Raw genomic sequence first — 18383 nt, 5'->3', positions numbered from 1 at the left:
TGTGTGTGTGTATATATATATATATATATATATATATATATATAAACACATACACACTATGTATATTTACATATGTATAACAGTATGTGTATACACTCATATCTGATGTTGTTCTTGTCGTTGTTTCAGCATAAAGTGTGTTTCAGTGACCAGATCAGCACCTTACACGACTATCCATCGGAAGAAGTGATGCTGGAACATTATCTCCTGGAACATCCTGAAGAGAGGAATGAGATGCTCTTACTGGAAGGCTACGGTCTTGATGGAAGCATGAACGAATCCACCGATGACGGCTCGGAATCTGATGACAGCAGCCCTGTCAGTCCCGATGACGGCATGAGACCAAACTTGGCTTTATCCTCAAGAGGTGAGTAACCCACATCTTTTTATCTCATGCCTCCTTCATTAATTAACGATCATTAATTGCTATTGGTGTTGCTCTTCTTTTTTTTTTGTTGTTATTGTTGTTTAGTCTTGAGTCATCGTGATCCAGCAGGCTTATTTGCTCAGACACTCCACCCACGACCCTCTCATCGTTTAGCCAGTATTACATCATTTCATGTATCCTTCCTGTTTTAACACAGTTGTGGGCATGATAGCTTTGAGGGGAATTTGGTTGCTATTTCTAGCAGCTTCAACAGTCAATTAAAAGGCTCATTTATCTTTGCTGTTATTGGTGTTGCTAATGATGATGATGATGTTAGTTTTTATCATTTAATCCTATAGATAAAAATACTTTTCTCTCCTTAATAGAAATGGTAGTAGTAGTAGTAGTAGTAGTAGCAGTAATAGTGGTAGCAAGAGTAGTAGTAGTAGTAGTAGTGGTGGTGGTAGCAGCAGCAGTAGTAGTAGTAGTAGTAGTAGCGAGGTGCTTTGCCATGAAACAACTTGTGATTTCGAACCTGTCGAAAGTTTTGTTAGGAAGAAGACTTCCCCACCCCGCACCCCTTCTTGGACACAACATGGAGGAAAAGAAATCTTCATTGGTTCTCATTCTTTAAACTTTCTGAGAGATATTTTGGTCAAATATATCTTCCTTCCTTCCATTTAGGAAACAGAATTGAAGAAACAATTGAGGAGCATTGTTCTGTCTGTCTGTCTGTCTGTCTCTCTCTCTCTACTTCGTGTGTCTTTGGATCGAGGATCGGATTCCATCTGTTGTGCTCTCAATTTACACCACTTTACAATCTGTTTGTGTATATATTCACACATGTTTGCACAGACAGATTAGTTGCTGTTTCTAACAGGTTGTTTAACAAACGAAAAGTCTAATTCTCCCCACCCACACCCTTTATATACATAAGGCGCAGGTGTGGCTATGTGGTAAGAAGCTTGCTTCCCAACCACATGGTTCCAGGTTCAATCCCACTGTGTGGCACCTTGAGCAAATTTTTTCTACTATAGCCTGGGCCCACCAAATCCTTGTGAGTGGATTTTACCAATGTGTGTGTGTTGTGTGTATATATGACGAGCTTCTTTCAGTTTCCCGAATGCAACACTGTAGCACATAATTAGCCATTGCACGTCAGAGAAAATCTAACGACTATATGTAGACATGGCATTTCTCAAGTTTATTTTGGCTGACTCCCAACAATGTTATAAGTCACCTCAGGGTCTGTGAACTATAGAGGTCAGTGAATAACAGCAACATCAATAACAGACTGGACAGTGGGGAGAGAGAGAGAGATTAGGACATGTCTCGTTTAGGACCTATTTGATGCTTATTTTATTCTGCTGGACCTTCATAGCCATTCAATGTTTAAAAAAGTCGTATATTTTTTGGAATTAAATATAATTAGGAATTGTATAAAAATAATTACCAAAATGTTTTGTGCATTGCGGAAGTGTTAGCAATTTACTGCAGATAAATTTTGACAAGAAAATCTTCTGTGGACCCTTAAGGGTCGTGTGGGCCCCAGTTGAGAAGCACTGCCTTGAGATATGTTCCCACTGCACCACCCATTGTATGTTGGAATGCCCAGTCTGGTCTGTGACAGAGCGGGCAGTAGAGGGATAGAGAGAGATTAGGACATGTCCCAACTATCACACCACACCTCTACATACCTGACTGGTCATCAGGTGGTCAGAAGTCAGGATTTTTGACAACCTACAACACCTTAAGTCTGCTTAATCAGGATTAGCCTAGGGTTAAACAACAACAACAACAACAACTATGAGCTTGGTTAATATTGAGTTTCATGTTTGTTGTAGATGAAATAATTGGATGAACAAGGTGTCATGTGACTGTTTTATTATAGGGGTGGGAAGTGGGTGGGGAGGTGATCATGTGGCCAAGTGGTTTGTATCTTATTGTTTTGTCTTCAAAATTCCTTTCTAGCACTTGTCTTTTATTCAGACAGCCCTGTCTCGTCATTGAATTCTTTCTTCTTCAATTCCATTGAATATTTTCACGTTCTTTCTGCCAACAAGACACAAATTCTTTGATATTTTTCAAACAAGATTTTCAAGGAATCCCTTCCATTCTATTTTATTGTCTTTTACTTTCTTCATTCTCTTGTTTCTTCCATCCAGAATAATTCTTGTACAGTCAATGAGGATAAATGTAGAGAAATATTTCTGTAAAATAGGAAAGAAAAAAAAAACAAAGCTTTCTTATCATCAAATGTAATGTATTGAAACAATTAGGTTCAGATATAATTTAATGCTTTTCTTCAATGTTAACAAAAATGCCCCCCTGGAGAAGAAATAGTCCCCCCTTTATAGACTTCACTTCTCTCATCTGACACATGCATAAAAATTGTAACAAAGATGTTGCTTCCTCGAGAATTCCTCCTTTTCTCTGTTATTGTTGAAAAGAAAAAAATTCCATTCCAACAATAATCTTGGTTTCTACAAAAAAAAGTTGTTTCTTTATATTTTCTCTTCTCCAACAATTTCCATGGCCAAATCCCTCATTACTGGACTCTGTGATCTGACGAGTTAATAATTTAATTATTGATGTTTGTTGGTTTTTAATTGCAGAGTTGGTTGATCAACAAAACCTTTGAAGCTATCAGTAAGTTTTAATCCAGCCTTGCCCATCCCTTCTTATCCATGGCCACCAACTAAACTGTTCAATATTTCAAGCAGGAGAGAGGGGGAGACGTCCTTTCTAGCATTCACTCAACGACTGGCATCACATTATATAGCAGCAGTTGTTTGGCTTCATTTAAACCTGGCTTTCTACACACACACACACTTGTAGGTATGTGCATACATATGTACATATATGTATGTGTGTGTGTGTGTGTGTGTTTCTATATATGTATATACACTATAGACTTATATATATATATGTGTGTGTATATATATATATATATATATATATAAATATTTATTGACATACATTCAGTAAATCTTTTACAAATTTAACAAAATTTTCCTTCATTAACTTTACTTTCACAGAGGTAGTGTGATAGAGTATGTATTTGCATGTGTACGTGTGTGTGTATACACACACACACATGAATGTATGTATGTATATGTGCATACATGTTTGTTGTCTGTGTATGTATATTTATATGTTTGTGGTTGGAAACTACCCTGAAGAAGTGAAACAGTATTCTTTGTGTGTGTGTGTAAAAGACAAACAGGTGCAATATATTTGTTTCTTAATCTTTTTCTCTCTGACTTGAAAAGCTTTTGGCAGACACACATTTCAAAATAAACATTTCTAAAAACAAGTCAACAGTTGGCATTAACTGATTTCTGACTGAGATCTGGCAGAGACCAGGCAGGCTCCACACTATCTGCAGAAGATTCCACCAATTGTCTTGGACTGATTGAATATTGAAGCCAAGTCTCTAATTCTAAATATCAGCTTCATGTAATGGTTGTGAGTGAGAGGAACACGACAACCTATCACACTCGGAGCCATCGCCTGGACAGGTCAACATCTTCCTTGACCAGAACAGGCTCTCACTGGGGAAGAGAAATTAATTATGCTTAAATATTTGCAACAGTACACAATTTTAGAGTTGTACCCCTGTTCAGAGCAGTAAGTTCTTCCTGCAGATGGATCATTAATATCCAGTTTCATGCAGGTGAACTGGGTTTCATTTTATAGTTATTTCAATCGTGGACTCTATTTAAACTGTTGCCAACAATAAATTCACTGCAGTCTTTTTGTTGATTTGTTTGTGTGCACTTACACACGCATATATATACAAATATATATGAGCCTGGTGCAGCCTCCTGGCTTGCCAGTCCTCAGTCGAACCATCCAACTCATGTCAGCATGGAAAGCAGACGTTAAACGACGACGATATATACACACATACACACGCATTTCTTTTTCCCAATGACAAAAGGGAACTCTGTCAAAAGTTCTGAATGATGGACATTGAAACAGCTCCATCAGTGTCCATTTCAAAGCTGACCAACCATTGACCAGTCTGTTTATGCTAGAAGGATTGTCTCTCTTCTCATCCATCAACACGTAGTAGCATGTACTGAAAGCTGTCTTCTGCTTCAGTGTCACCCTCATCACCGAGAACCCCCTTTCTGTTTCAACCCCCACCCCCACCCCAGTTAGTCTTTACTGCATGTTTTTTTTCATTCTTTCTCTTCGTTCTGTCTTGTCTCTCCTAAAAGAAAAAAGAAAAAAAATCCCCAAAAAACCAAATATGGTAATTCACTCTGTGACATCTTCAGTTCTTCATGAAGAATTTGTTTTCATTTTTCTTTCTTTTTTCTCTCCAAAACTCTGCATGGTTCCGTTCTGTTGAATCATTTTCCGTTTGGCATCTCCCCCCCCTCTCTCTCTCTCCATGTGTATCAACAGACTCTACTGCCACTGCCGCCTCTTGTTAACACCACTTTCTGTTGCCATAGTAACTGTGTCAAAGTTAATCATTGTTTAGCAGTCTCTTTGAGATATATATGTATGTATAATGTATATTACATAAACTATATATATATAGTGTGTGTGTGTGTGTGTATATATATATATATATATATATATATATATATAATGTCTATATATAATATATACACATACGTGAATATATTTTGCGTGTGTATCTATACATCATACATTATATAATACATAGAAAATGTTTGTTTTCTCTTGGAGTCTGTCATGTTTTCTTCACTGAAGCTTGTCTTGAGATTGTGTTGCTTTCTTTCAAATTTCATCATCTTTTCAATTCTTTTCCAATTTTCATGAATTTGAAATGTTGCTTTAATTTGAAAATAAAATGTGTTTGTTAGTTTTTTTTTTTGCCACAAATTCTTTCTCTTCTGCATGGTTCTGTTCCTGTTTTTTTTTTCTTTTTCTAAGATTGCTCCTTTCTAAGACCAATGTCGTATTTATTTTTGGATTTAATTGAAATTTTAGAATATTCCTTATCAACTGTTTGCCCAGACCCCAATGAAATTCCTGATTTTTAGGTGTCCCTTTCCATTCATTCCTTCTTCTCTGCCCCCTATGCTTGAGAGGCTCACAGGAGGGGGGTCGAGTCCTCCGATAAACTCCTCCATTGGGTCTTATTGGAAGCAATAACCATTCTACTTTCTGGCTGGATTCCAAGACGCCACCGACTCATGGATCTTATCCAACCATTTCATTCTTGGTCCACCTCTCCCGCCAGTTGGCTTAGCTTGAAGAATCCGTCTTCCAATTCTTTCTTGTACCAGAGTTGAGACCTCAATGAGTAGACACAAAAGCTCCACCTGGAGAGATTCTTACTGATCTCTGTGCAATGTAACCTGTCAAATCACCTTGTTAATCCAGAGCTGTTCTATGTGTGTGTGTATATATGTAGCCATCTGGTTCACCAGTCCTCAGTCAAATCGTCCAACCCATGCTAGCATGGAAAGCAGACGTAAAACGATGATGATGATGATTTCGCCTCTTTATCTTTGCTTTCGTTTGATGTCTGGCTTTGACACGACAAGGGAGACCACTGTGTTATGCCTGTTGAATATCCCAATCTTACATTTATTTCTAACGGGTACTGAAGACGAAGTGTTGTTTAACTCACAGTTGGAAATGCTGTGATGTCAACACTCAGTGATCTCCCTTATGACAGGGAAGTCTACGAGCACCGATTCCTGTTCTTCAATACTGTGTTTGTTAATTATACATTATTGTATAGTTGTGGCTTTGGCTGGGAATGAACCAGTGACCTTTTATTTATCAGTGGACCCCTTAAAGTCCATACCGAGACCGTTTTTTGGCCTGTAATGATTGTATGGACAATCAAAGTGTATTGTTTACATCGATGGTGGGGTTAAGATCCCAGAACATCATTCCAAAGTAGTGCTCTGCTGCGGCACGCTGGTGTGCCGCAGTGTAACCTTAATATAATTTTCTTCCTTATACTTTTAGTTTTGTGGTTCAGGTGAAAATGGTTGTGGAGCACTGGTCTAAAGTATCTTGTAGCATTTAGTTTCGTTATTGTAACAGTTTTACACTGGGATGATTCAGATGACTGATAACACACCTCTCCATCCTGGCCCACTCCATCATATTGTGCCTCTTCAAAAAACAAACGCAGTTTTTACCTTTTTCATTATTTCACAAAGAATGAATATGTTCACCTAAGAATTGTAGTTTTCTAGAGTTCTTATTTAGAGACAAAAACTTTCATACACGTTCAGGTGTTTAGTCCTAGGACAGTCCTGCATTCCAAACACGACCATCCTGTCTTTTTCTTTTGATTCAGAGAACCAGCAATTAGATATTTCGTCTTTATTATTAACTTAATTCACACAATTTCTTTTGTGCACTGGTTTCAAAATGTGTGCATGTGCATTAGTTGCACAGATTGTCTGCAGCACAAGAGACACTGTGTCCCTTTTGAAGACAAGCAAGGGATTTGACTGCTATTTCTAACAGATTGATGTGGCTGAATAAATCCATAAAACCTAGACAACCTCACTACACTGCATAAAGGCTATTTTGTTTAGTATTAAAGATCTCTAATAAAAAAAATCTAAGTATAAGGCCCTTAACTTTTTAGGCAGAGGATCCGTTGGAAAAAAAAAAAAAAAAAGATAGCTGAAAGTATACCAAGAGACAGAAGTGATCAAATATTAAAATGTATAAAAATGTTTATTTTCGGCACTATATCTAAATAATTACATTTCTGAAACACGTCAAATAGCGATTGGGTGGGAGGTCCTCTGCAAAAAGAAAATCTGTTTGACGAATACAATCACTGCTGATTTTTCTTTTATTTCATTCACACAATTTTATTTCTTTTTCTTGGCTGTTCTCGTGTGAAACTTAACATATATATATATATGAGAAACATTTACATATATGTATTATTATTTTAAGCCTTTCAGTTATGCCGCTAGCACGATTTGAACTCAAAGCATGCTCTCGCACTTTTAATCATTTCTAGTGCTAAATTTTATTTTATTTATTTAATCATTTTTTGATATATTTTTTCCAATCTTCTAGTAATGTAACAGTAAGAGTAGCTTCCCTCGCAACAGATGCAAAGGGAGGCAACTCTGTTTTTAGATGTAAACTTTTTCATTGAAATTTTTTACGGACCTTATGAACCAATCGAGGACAAACTTGCGGGCCACATAACATTCGAAAGGCACACCAACGAAAATTTACCTTCAATGATCTTTAGTAGTACGGCCTATTTCTCGAAAAAAGGTTGTCCATGCCTGATATAAGGTATAACGGCGAGTCATGACAGGGTTTTGAACTAGGTGGGGGCTACACAAGCGAGTCTAACAAAAGAATGTTGGTGTCCCCTGTGGATGTTGAGTCCTTAAGCTTCAGGCTTGTTTGGATTATGACTAAATCTAACCCCGTGTAACACCAGTTGTAGTTCTCTCTTGGCAGCAGGGTAGCTCAGCTAGTTCCGTATTCTAACTTCAGTAATCATTGCATTCGAGCAAATATCTTCTACCATAACATGGAATCAACCCAAAATAAATTGGGTTCTTGGCAATAATTAATGAGGGATCTGATTAAATCTCTTTCCCCACCAGCAGTTTAACTCCACCACCATCTGTTCACTGAGTGAATTTTATGGAGTATTGTTGGTTCTTAAACCTTGACTTCAGGTTTCCAATCTGAACTTTATACAGATCTGGATTCACATCCTCCATGGAGATTAAATATTCAGTTTCACTCACAGAGCCTCAGAGGTCTATGTCCTTCATCCTTGATTTCCAATCATTGATGGACATGTAACTTTAAAGTATTCACAAAAATAAAACTATATTTCTAGCTACAAGAATACAGTTCTATAATTAAGAGAAATTATTTACATTTGACGGATATTTGTCCTCATCTTGTTTGTTGTTAACACAACGTTTTGGCTGATGAAGGCTGGAGGGTATATCAGCCGAAACGTTGTGTTAACAACAAACAAGATGAGGACAAATATCCGTCAAATGTAAATAGCTACAAGAAGTTTTATGCCATCATTTATAAAATTAGTTTTGTGTGGAAAAAAACCGTTTTTTTAATTATTTCCGTCGAAAGTTTAGCAAGTTTTATAAATATTTGTGGAAAAAAAACCCTGATTTTTTTGTTTGTTTTTGTAGGAGGTTTGGCCCGGTACCATTCCAAACATGGAATGGAATACGAATTTGGAATGCAAATGGAAGAGGAGTTGAAGCCAGTAGCACATGACAAGAAACTGAATAATGGACAAGAAGTGGACATTTATCAATTAACTCCGGCCGATGAGAGAGACCTAACGTCATGGTCAAACTTCTCCGGCACAGACCTTCTTTTCTAAGTTCAGTTTCAATTTTCTTACAGATACAACACTATTATTATTATTAATTATTATTATTTTGAAAACTTTTATAGTTATTAATATTATTATTATTATTATATTTTATAAGCAAATTCTATCATGGATTAATCATTGTTGTATTGTTGTTGTTTCTCTTTTATTTTATTTTTTGAAGGAAACCAATTCCGATTGTACATATTTCGTCAACTGTCGACCCTCCTCCCCTTAACTCGCTTCACTCACCTCCCATTCCTCTTCCTTTCTGTTTTCTCTTACTGTGGTGTGGGGGAGGGGGGCTGTAGTAGTCTGGCTCTTTCTACAGAACAATCTTTTCTGTACCTCACACATACATACTCCAAGTCCCTGTTTTTCGGCCTACATCTTCATTTCAGCATCTACCCCACCTCCCTTTTCATTATATCATTGTTCTTCCTTTAAAACACATCTTTCTCTTTTTTTTTTCTTTCTTATAAACAGCCACTGCAGTGTAGTACAAACTTTACTATAAAACTTTCAATAATCCTGATATTTTGGCTGATAAGGGCTTTAGTCATAGGTTTAGAGAGCAGGAAAGATATCTTGCTATGTCAGAGTTCTTGGCATGTGTGTGTATATACACACACATACACATAAGCCAAGAACTCTGACACACACATTTTAGATCATATTTTGAAGCATTAAGAAATTTTTAAATGCACAGATCTTGGGGTAAAACAAACGGACCCTTATAGAGAAAAGAGTTGACAATACTCACACTTGTTCTATGTGAAAGGTTTTTTACTTCGTTTTTGGAGTTATTTGTAGCTACATTTCCATTTGAACATCATAAAATGACACACACACACATCTGTATGTAATGAAGTTCACTTTGTTAACATACAGTTTTGAGTTCTATCGCCGTGAATGGCACCTTCGAGCAAGTGTCTTCTTCTGCTGTAGCATGAGACTGACTAATGCTTTGTGAGCGAAATTGGTCGACAGTAACGGAGTGGAAGCCGGTTTTATGTATGTATGTATGTATGTATGTATGTCTACATTCTGCACCTTGCAATGTAAAGATTTTTAAAAATTGGTGATGTTTGTTGATAATCTTCATCGACAAGTTGTCCATTAGCTCTGTCCTTTCAACGATGAATCACACAAATAGTCCTTTACTTGAAAAGAGAAGAAAAAAACAAGAGTTAGTAACAAAATGGGAATCTGGTTGTAAAGCAATGCCTTGATTCTTATGTACTTATTCACTCCATTCTAGCATAGAAAAACAAGCATAAAACACACTTGGAACAGCTTGGTCAGAAGCTGCTGGCTAGAATGTTTATGTATGTAGAATTATATAAACACTTGCACATCTACACACATGTATGTATATGCTTACATAATGATGTGTAGTGAAATATGTGTATACGCACATTTTATCTGTGTGGAAGTACACCAACACATTCACACATTGTTACATATGCAAACTACACACACACACACACTCCCACATTCTAAACTCAGTCTGTGTGAGGACTCTCCCCCACCACCTTCCAACCCCCCCACCCACCTTACTATCAGTGAATCCCTTTTTTTTTCTTTCTTTCTTTCTTGCTCCTCCCCCTTTGAATGTTTCTGGCAGTAAAAAAGACATTCACAAATTTTGCTGGCTGCCAAAAAAAAAAAAAAGAAAAAAGAAACGTTCATGGCGGTGCTCCAGCATGACCACAGCCACATGGCTGAAACGAGTAAAAAGAGTAAGATCTTAGACGTCTAAATGACCTTCACAAATGTTCCTGACTGTCTAAAGACATTCAGATTCACAAAATTATTCCAAGAAAAATTGCCACAGAAATTTCAAATTGAAGTAAATTTTAGGTGTCAGGGTTTTGTTTTTTGGTTTGTTTTCTAATTGTTTTTTAATTATTTTTTTGAAATATAAATGTATATGTGTATATATTATGATTACTACAATGAAGTATATATATATGTGTGTGTGTTTGCATGTGTGTGTGTGTAATCATCTCACTAACTCAAACTACAGTTATGTTGTAAAAAGCCTGTAGTTAATCCTGCTGGTCAGGTGATGGCAGAGGGGGTGGAGGGGTGTGTGTGTCTCACCTTTCCCCCACCCCCTCCCCTTGTCTAGAGCTGGAGGGAGAAAGAGAGAAGAGCTTGGGATAGAGGTGAATGGGAACAGCTGTGTGTGTGTAGGGGGTGTAAAAGAAGGGCCCACCCCTGTGTGTGTGGTGGCAGGAGGTGAGAGAGACTCAGGTGTGTGTGTGTGAAGGAAGCATGAGAGAAAAACCTGTGTAAGCATGCGTACAGAGATGTAAGAGGAACCCTAGAGAAGTGTGTGTGTGTGTGTGTGTGATCACCCAGCATAGTCTGATGCACCTTTTATTAATCTCTGCATATATTCCAATCCATGCAAGCATGGAGAAATAGAAAGGGACATAAAATGATAAATAATTATGATGATGATGATGATGATTCCAAATGTCATATGATGTCTTGCTGTGTGTGTGTGTGTAGGTTCAATTTCAGCTGTTGTCTTCTGCCACCACTTCCACCACCACCACCGTGACCACCCCCTCGGAGACACGACTCGATCATCCTCCTCCTCCTCCCCACCTCCACACACACAGCCTCACTTTATTGGTTCATTGCTGTCATTTGATTTGGAACGAAAACAAAAATAAATATATACAAACAAATTATTTAACTGACTCATTAATAAATACTAATGACATACAACAAAATCCTTCTGTTAACGAGTCGTGTTTTTTCTTCTTTTGTCTGTGTCTTTACAGACACCTCATACATGTATCATTAATTAAATATATTCTGTTAGAATATTATCCACTGAATTTATAATGAGTGCTCTTTGTATTAAATATCAAGAATATTAATATTATAAAGTATTTAGACATTAATAGGAGCGATTATATATTCTGTATTTTGAAATAATAGCATGAAAGTCAATATCAAACAAAATTTCTCACGAAGATATGTCTAAAATAGTATTGTATTAAAAAATATATGAAACATTTGTTAATTAATGCATCTTACAATCGTTTCATGAAAGTATTGTCATTATAATGGAATCCATTGTTGATACACATTGATAGACAATACTTCTGCTCGACAGAGATGGAGAAGATAAAGTTTTTATAATATATCGAATGTTGTTTTTAAAATTAGAAAAAAATATGAGAAAGTATTTTTGAAAAATAGATTAAAATTTACTGGTTTACATTTATGCAGGTCGACTTTGGTAAGAAAATTTTTTGTATGTATATATATATATCTCCTTGGTAAGTTCCTCTTGGTAATCTATATCCTGCATTCCATATTTGAGGTGTGGAAGGTTGATTTTGGTGGTCAAAAGTATTAAATTTTTATTTGTATAACTAGAAGATACCATTTTAAATTATAATTTTTCTTTATTACAACTGTAAAGGTCTATTTATTGTAGGTTAAATGTGTACAGGTTCAAATTCTAAGAAAACCGATTTATCAGTCGTTTAATATATGTTTATAATCAAATGGAATTAAACAAAGCTTCATGTTATACTAAAATAAGAAATAAAGATAACCTCAACAATAAAAATAACAAAACAAAAAGAAACCTCTATAAAATACAACAAAAAAATATAGAAAAAGTGATGATAGACAAAGAAATAAATATAGTAATAACAATAAACACTTAGCAAAAAATACACAAATCCTTAAATCAATATATAAAAATAATAAACTACCTAATAGGAGCGGAAGGAGAGAAATTATTTGGTATACACATCCATTTTCACTAAATGTTAAGTGTTTAGCAAAAAAGTTTTTAAATATAGTTAAAAAAAGCTTTGCTAGTAATCATAAATATCACCACATATTTAACGAATCATTAATTAAAATATCCTTCTCTACAATGCCAAGCATAGGATCTATTATTGCCAGTTCTAATAAAAGAATTAATAAATATAAAAATAGCTTTAGTAATAATACTAATAATGAAATAAACAGTAGCACTAAGATGCCAGATAATGCTAGAACACATAGCAATGATACCAATAGAAGAAAATTCTAAGAGCCATATTTTTGAAAATATACAATATGCCTTAGGTAATACAATACAACAAACTAATAGTAGTAATAATTCACAAATAGTAAATCTAACTCCAAGACCAATAAGACTACAGCAAATTCAGCGATAACATAAAGCACCATAATAAATATTCATAATAATATTAGATGATATACCTCTGAAGAGAAATATAAAAATTGCTCATGTAAAAATAAAGAATCAAGCCCTTTAGAAGGTAAATGTAACAGATTTAAGGTGATATACAAGTGTATAGTTACATTAACGGATAGTTTAAGTAATATGGTATACACAGGGAGTTCTGTTAATTTTAAGCAAAGTTTTTTAGCACACATACATTCCTTTAAGGCTAATATCACTAGTAATACTACTTCGTTAGCTACCTATATACACAAATTGAAGCAAAAAAAAGTTAACTGTAGATTAGATTGGTTAATAATAGATTCTGTTACACCATACACACATAAGTCTAATATTTGCTGTCTATACAAAAGAATCGCTGTATATTTTACTGTATAGTCAAAAGAACTTAATAAATTGTCAATCAGAAGCATTCTCAACATGTAGTCATAAATAATAATAGACACTAATATAAACACCTTTGACCACCAAAATCAACCTTCGACATCTCAAATATGGAATGCAGGATAAGGTATTGCTTACACAAAATTGTCATGGATGACTTTAGGTAACATGGAAATTAATGCTTTCCGACTTTTTTTCTGTGGGGTTTACGTGAATTAAAAAAAAAAAAAAAAAAATCTATCAGTGTAAATCTAGATAAATACAGCAAGATTTTATCTTTCAGATTTATAGAGCAGAAAATTGTTATACTGAACGTTTATTGCTTTCGTTTGTAAAGCAATTGTTATTCATTTCCCCATACGGTGGGTGGGGGGGCGAGAATTAACTGTTTATTATGTCTGCTTTGAAAAAGCAAACCGTTATGGAAGAAAGTCTGCTGGGACTGTGTTTTCCCGACATATCAGAGAAGGAATTCCTACCAATAAAAAGAAACAGCTTACCAACAGTAACACCCAACAAGGAAGGAGTAACAAAGAAAGAAATGTTGAAACATGAAGCCTGGTGACAAAATTGGACTTTGCTGTGGAGGCAGAAGCCAAAGTAAAGAAAATAAATTTAGAAAATATGGAAAGAACACAAGAAAAATCTGATAAGGGAGAGGACTGAAATTAAAGTAACCCCTCCGAAAAGCATAAAAGAAAACGATTATCTTTAAAATGTTTAAAGTGAAAGATAAGAATTGAGTCTAGTGGAGTCAGAGGTGGGGAAAATGTCTAAACTAATATGGCACAAGATAAAATACCTCACAAGAGATAGAAGATACGCAACAATAGAGGTCTGAATGGAGTCAGAGGAAGAAGCTAGGCTCCATTCAGTGGACCCTTTGAGAACAGAGGGGGTTGTACTTCTGCATGGGTAGAGAGAACCTCAGAGTAATGCGAAATGTGTCCTGCATGTGTGACCCTACAGAGTTAAAGAGACACATACAACATTTCATTCACCACATGCAGTTTTCAGGTTACAGCCACAAAGAAAGGATCAGAGGATACAAAAGAGCTATGAGGAAATTTGAAACTATTAAACGTAACGATAGGAATGGGATTTGCCCACTCTATAGGAGCAAGTCACCATTGAAAGGATTAAGAAGAAAATAGGGAAGGTCAGCTCATGGTATGATAGCCACAAATACCAGAGCGTCATGTATATATGTTTTACGGAGATACACTATTTACATTTGATGGATATTTGTCTTCATCTTGTTTGTTGTTAACACATTTTGGCTGATATACATTCCAGGCAGTGACCTGAATAATAATAATAATAATAATAATAATAATAGCATCAAAAAATACCTTAGGAATGCGAACCCAGGTTCGAAATTTCCCCCAAGACACCTGATGAAGGCTGGAGGGTATATCAGCCAAAATGTTATGTTTACAAACAAACAAGATGAGGACAAATATCCATCAAATGTAAATAATGTACAAAATTCCTCATCTCTTAAATATAGAACTGGATTACGGAAATGTATGTGCACAGCAAGTAACTTAATCTGAGATTATGTGTTGAAACAAAAACAATTGCAGCATGAAAAGTGTTTATAAGCCATTTAAAAACACACGAAAAAGACGTGGTATGAAGTTTTAAAGTGACGAAAATATTTTGACACAAATTAAATTTAAACGTTCAAGTGAATTTGATGGGGGGTTTTTTTGTGTTTTTAAAGGTCTATTTTGCCGAACCGCTAAGTTACAGGGACGTAAATACACCAGCATCAATTGTCAAGCAATGTTGTGGGGACAAACACCCTTTTTTTAAACAATTTTCGAGGAAGAACATTAATACAACTGTATTGATGGAAAAGGAAACACATTTTGAAGACCAGCATCATTTCCCCGTCCCCAGCCAGTACATCATCATCATTAGTAGTAATACATCAATGTATTAATTGTTTATACTGTTTTGGTTGATTAGTTAAAGGTTCAAGGTAAGAAATTTTACCTAAAGTCTGATGATTTGGGCCAACAACAACAACAACATGGTTAGGAACCTTCAGGAACGCCAGGTGGAAATGCTGTGCGCCAAACTCTCAGGAGCACGGTGTGGTTGTCATTTTGAGTTTTAGGTTCTGATATCTTCAATACTTTTACTCTTTTCACTTTGATATCAGCAGCATCACCAACGCTATCGCTGGAAATGTCTGCAGTAATTAAATCAGCAAAGTCGCCTTCCTTCATCTGCAGAACACGGGGAAAATAAAATAGTTTTTAAATATTTAAAAAATAAAATGAAACAAAAACATTAACAGAAAGAAAAAAAAAATTACAAATTATTTCGTTTTTGTATCAGAGATGTGAGCACAAATGGTGATGAAAGAAGAAGTGAAATATAGCCAGTGTATGTGTTTATATTGGAATTACGACCCACCCTCTGGATACAACAAAATGAAAAATTATTAATTTTTATTAACTAAATAGAAGGAGCTTTTCTTTGTCCTTAGGGTTATCCCACTTTGCCTACGGTCGACAGGTTTTACTGAAATGACTATGATGTTGCTTCAATTAATGGATTGCTCCGTCTCATATTGGAGGTGACCCAAGGTGGAAGGAGAGAAAGAGAAAGAGGTAAGAATATGATGTGGGAGAAAAATGATCAGGTGACAGTGTGGAAGGAGTGAGGAAGAAGGACAATAATAAGATGAGGGGGGGGAGGAATAATGATAGGAAGAGTGCTCAGTTACAGAATAACCTGCATCAACAACACTCATGTGACCCATGAAAGTATGGAAAAGTGAATATTAAAGACCGTGTAAGATGGTTGGTGTTAGGACAGGCATCCAGCTGGAAAAACCACGTCAAAATGGACAGTGAAACCTGGTGCTGTCATCTGCCCAGTCAGCACCTGTCAAACCGTCCAACCCATGCCAGCATGGAAAGCAGATGAATGATGATGATGTTTGTGTATCGGAGTAAATTAGAGAGTCAAACAAAAAAAAAAAAAAGAAACCTTGTGGTAGTGTTGGGTTACCTACCTTTACACTAAGGTTGACTTAGCCATTTAATAAGTACCAGATTAACTTGTAATACAGATGGAATCAACAAAAACCATTAAAAGGCAGTGCCCCAGCATGGTCGCAGTCCCAAGACTGAAAACCAGTAACAAAATTAACACCACAACCCAACTCTACTCCATTTCTCTCAAACCATCAATTTTATTTCTACCCAGCAGTCTCTTCTCTCACTTCTGGTAGACTGTACAGTACCCAGGTATGGAAGAGGGCAGTGGAGGACCTAGTTAAAACGTAAAGTACCCTGATAGACGGTACAGTACTCAGGTATATAGCCAACAATGTACCCAACAATATACTATAGTACCCTGATAGTCAATACAGCACCTACATAGGCAGTCATTATGCATGTAAAACAGTATTCAGATAGAATGGTACCAAGAGGAACAGTACAGTACTCAAACAGAGTGTATAGTACCCAGGTGGACAATAGATAAATATCTATACTTACAACTTTACCCTTCTTCAGCAGTTTTTCATTGTTCAGTCTTAATTTACCACTGTAGAAATATTGGTCAATTTGGCTGAAATGGACAGAATTTAAGACTGTAGACAGTGGACACTAGAATTATGGGACACAGTTTATCATGACAAAAAATACTACCACCACAACACAACCATTACAGCGTGACCACCACAACTACCATCAGTTCAGAACCCCTACAGAACTATAACCACTAAGTACCACCATCCCACTATTACAATACCATCACCTTCCCCACCAGGGTGCTACCACCAAAACAGGACTGTCACCACTCCAACCTCACCCAAATTATTTCCTACTATGTTAAAAGGAAGGAAACATTAGATAATGTAGTCCTAGGTACACTATGCAGGAATAAGAGACAGGATGATAACAGCTGGGATACTTTTGCTCATAGGCTTGCAGGATCAGGTCCGACTTGGGGTTAAACAACAACAAACCAACACCTACCATACTAGTACAAGTATGGCTGTGCAGCGAAGAAGTTCGCTTTGTATCTATGTGGTTTGGGGTTCAAACCCACTGCTTGTCAGCTGTCTTGGGAAAAGGTCTTTTCCCCCCTCCTTGGGTTGGTGAAGAAAACTTGGTGAATGACTTTGGATGGTGGACTTAATTGACCAGTTTAACCCCCACCACCTGGTCCACCTTGGGTTGGGTTGGGCCTTTAACCAGGGTCCATTCAGTTGTAAGCATTCAGATCAGGTCCCTGATCTGTGGATAGCTTCTCACCCACCCCACCACTCTCAGAGACCTTGTAAAGGGTCAAGACCCTCTCCTTGACCAAACCACACAGATTTCAATGAGAGGATAACGAAAGAATTGTGAAAAATTGGTCTTACTTTCGAGATATGTTTAGTCCAGAGCTGAGCATGTGGTCAGTTCTGGCAGACTTGGCATGAACCTGTAACTGTTTGTAATTCAAGGGTAAAGAATAATCTTCCTCTTCGTACTCTTCTTCCTCTTCCTCTTCATCATCAGAATGGTCTTGCTGAAAATGGATTCATAAGTGTTAAGATTCAAAAGCAGAAAGATTATTACTACACACACACAGATGTATATGTACAAACACATGCACAAAATAACAGGAAACTTTTCATACACACACAATTTTTATTTTATTTTGGCCGATTCAATCTCTTGCTTCTCTGACTTTCACCTGTAGATGAACAGGGTCTTCCAGGTAAGTTATCACTCAACTGTAACTTGCCTGAAGATTTTGTGACTCACAGGAAAATCCCAGAGGAATAACAGACTGACTTGACCAAAATGAAACATCATTAATCTCTACTAAGTTGTCGACTACTCTTTCATCTGACTGCAACACTAAACGTGTGTGGGAGTGTGTGTGTATTTACTTAGGTATAGTGGCGCTAATAACATGGTGTTAGAATTCAACATGCTTCAGAGAAAATTGTGTTAGTCAAGCACAGAGTATAAGAAGAGGTTATATAAATGACAAGGGAATACAAAATTATGCTATATATATATATATATATATATATATATATATAT

The 18383-nt window shown here is 36.2% G+C and overlaps 2 protein-coding genes across 4 annotated transcripts in view; one reads left to right on the top strand and one right to left on the bottom strand.

Moving 5' to 3' along the window:
* LOC106867640 (uncharacterized) overlaps positions 1-11455 on the top strand; it is a 106793-nt gene extending 95338 nt beyond the window's left edge. Inside the window, exons 2-4 of one of the 2 annotated variants that reach the window (XM_014912569.2) lie at positions 130-367; positions 2983-3016; positions 8521-8661. In XM_014912569.2, coding sequence (XP_014768055.1) covers positions 130-367; positions 2983-3008 — 264 coding nt within the window. In that variant the 3' untranslated portion in view covers positions 3009-3016; positions 8521-8661. Of the gene's footprint in view, positions 1-129; positions 368-2982; positions 3017-8520 lie in introns of both variants that reach the window. The other variant, XM_014912567.2, reaches the window with a different exon arrangement.
* LOC106867641 (mitochondrial transcription rescue factor 1) overlaps positions 2237-18383 on the bottom strand; it is a 17896-nt gene continuing 1749 nt past the window's right edge. Inside the window, exons 2-5 of one of the 2 annotated variants that reach the window (XM_014912571.2) lie at positions 17711-17859; positions 16839-16911; positions 15322-15557; positions 2237-2577 (exon numbers count right to left, since the gene is read on the bottom strand). In XM_014912571.2, the coding sequence (XP_014768057.1) occupies positions 15363-15557; positions 16839-16911; positions 17711-17859 (417 nt within the window). In that variant the 3' untranslated portion in view covers positions 2237-2577; positions 15322-15362. Of the gene's footprint in view, positions 2578-9473; positions 9872-15321; positions 15558-16838; positions 16912-17710; positions 17860-18383 lie in introns of those variants that run through there. The other variant, XM_014912570.2, reaches the window with a different exon arrangement.

Source organism: Octopus bimaculoides, chromosome 21 (assembly GCF_001194135.2).
Source record: "Octopus bimaculoides isolate UCB-OBI-ISO-001 chromosome 21, ASM119413v2, whole genome shotgun sequence".
NCBI lineage: Eukaryota > Metazoa > Mollusca > Cephalopoda > Octopoda > Octopodidae > Octopus > Octopus bimaculoides.
This window is presented reverse-complemented; position numbering and strand designations above follow the sequence as displayed.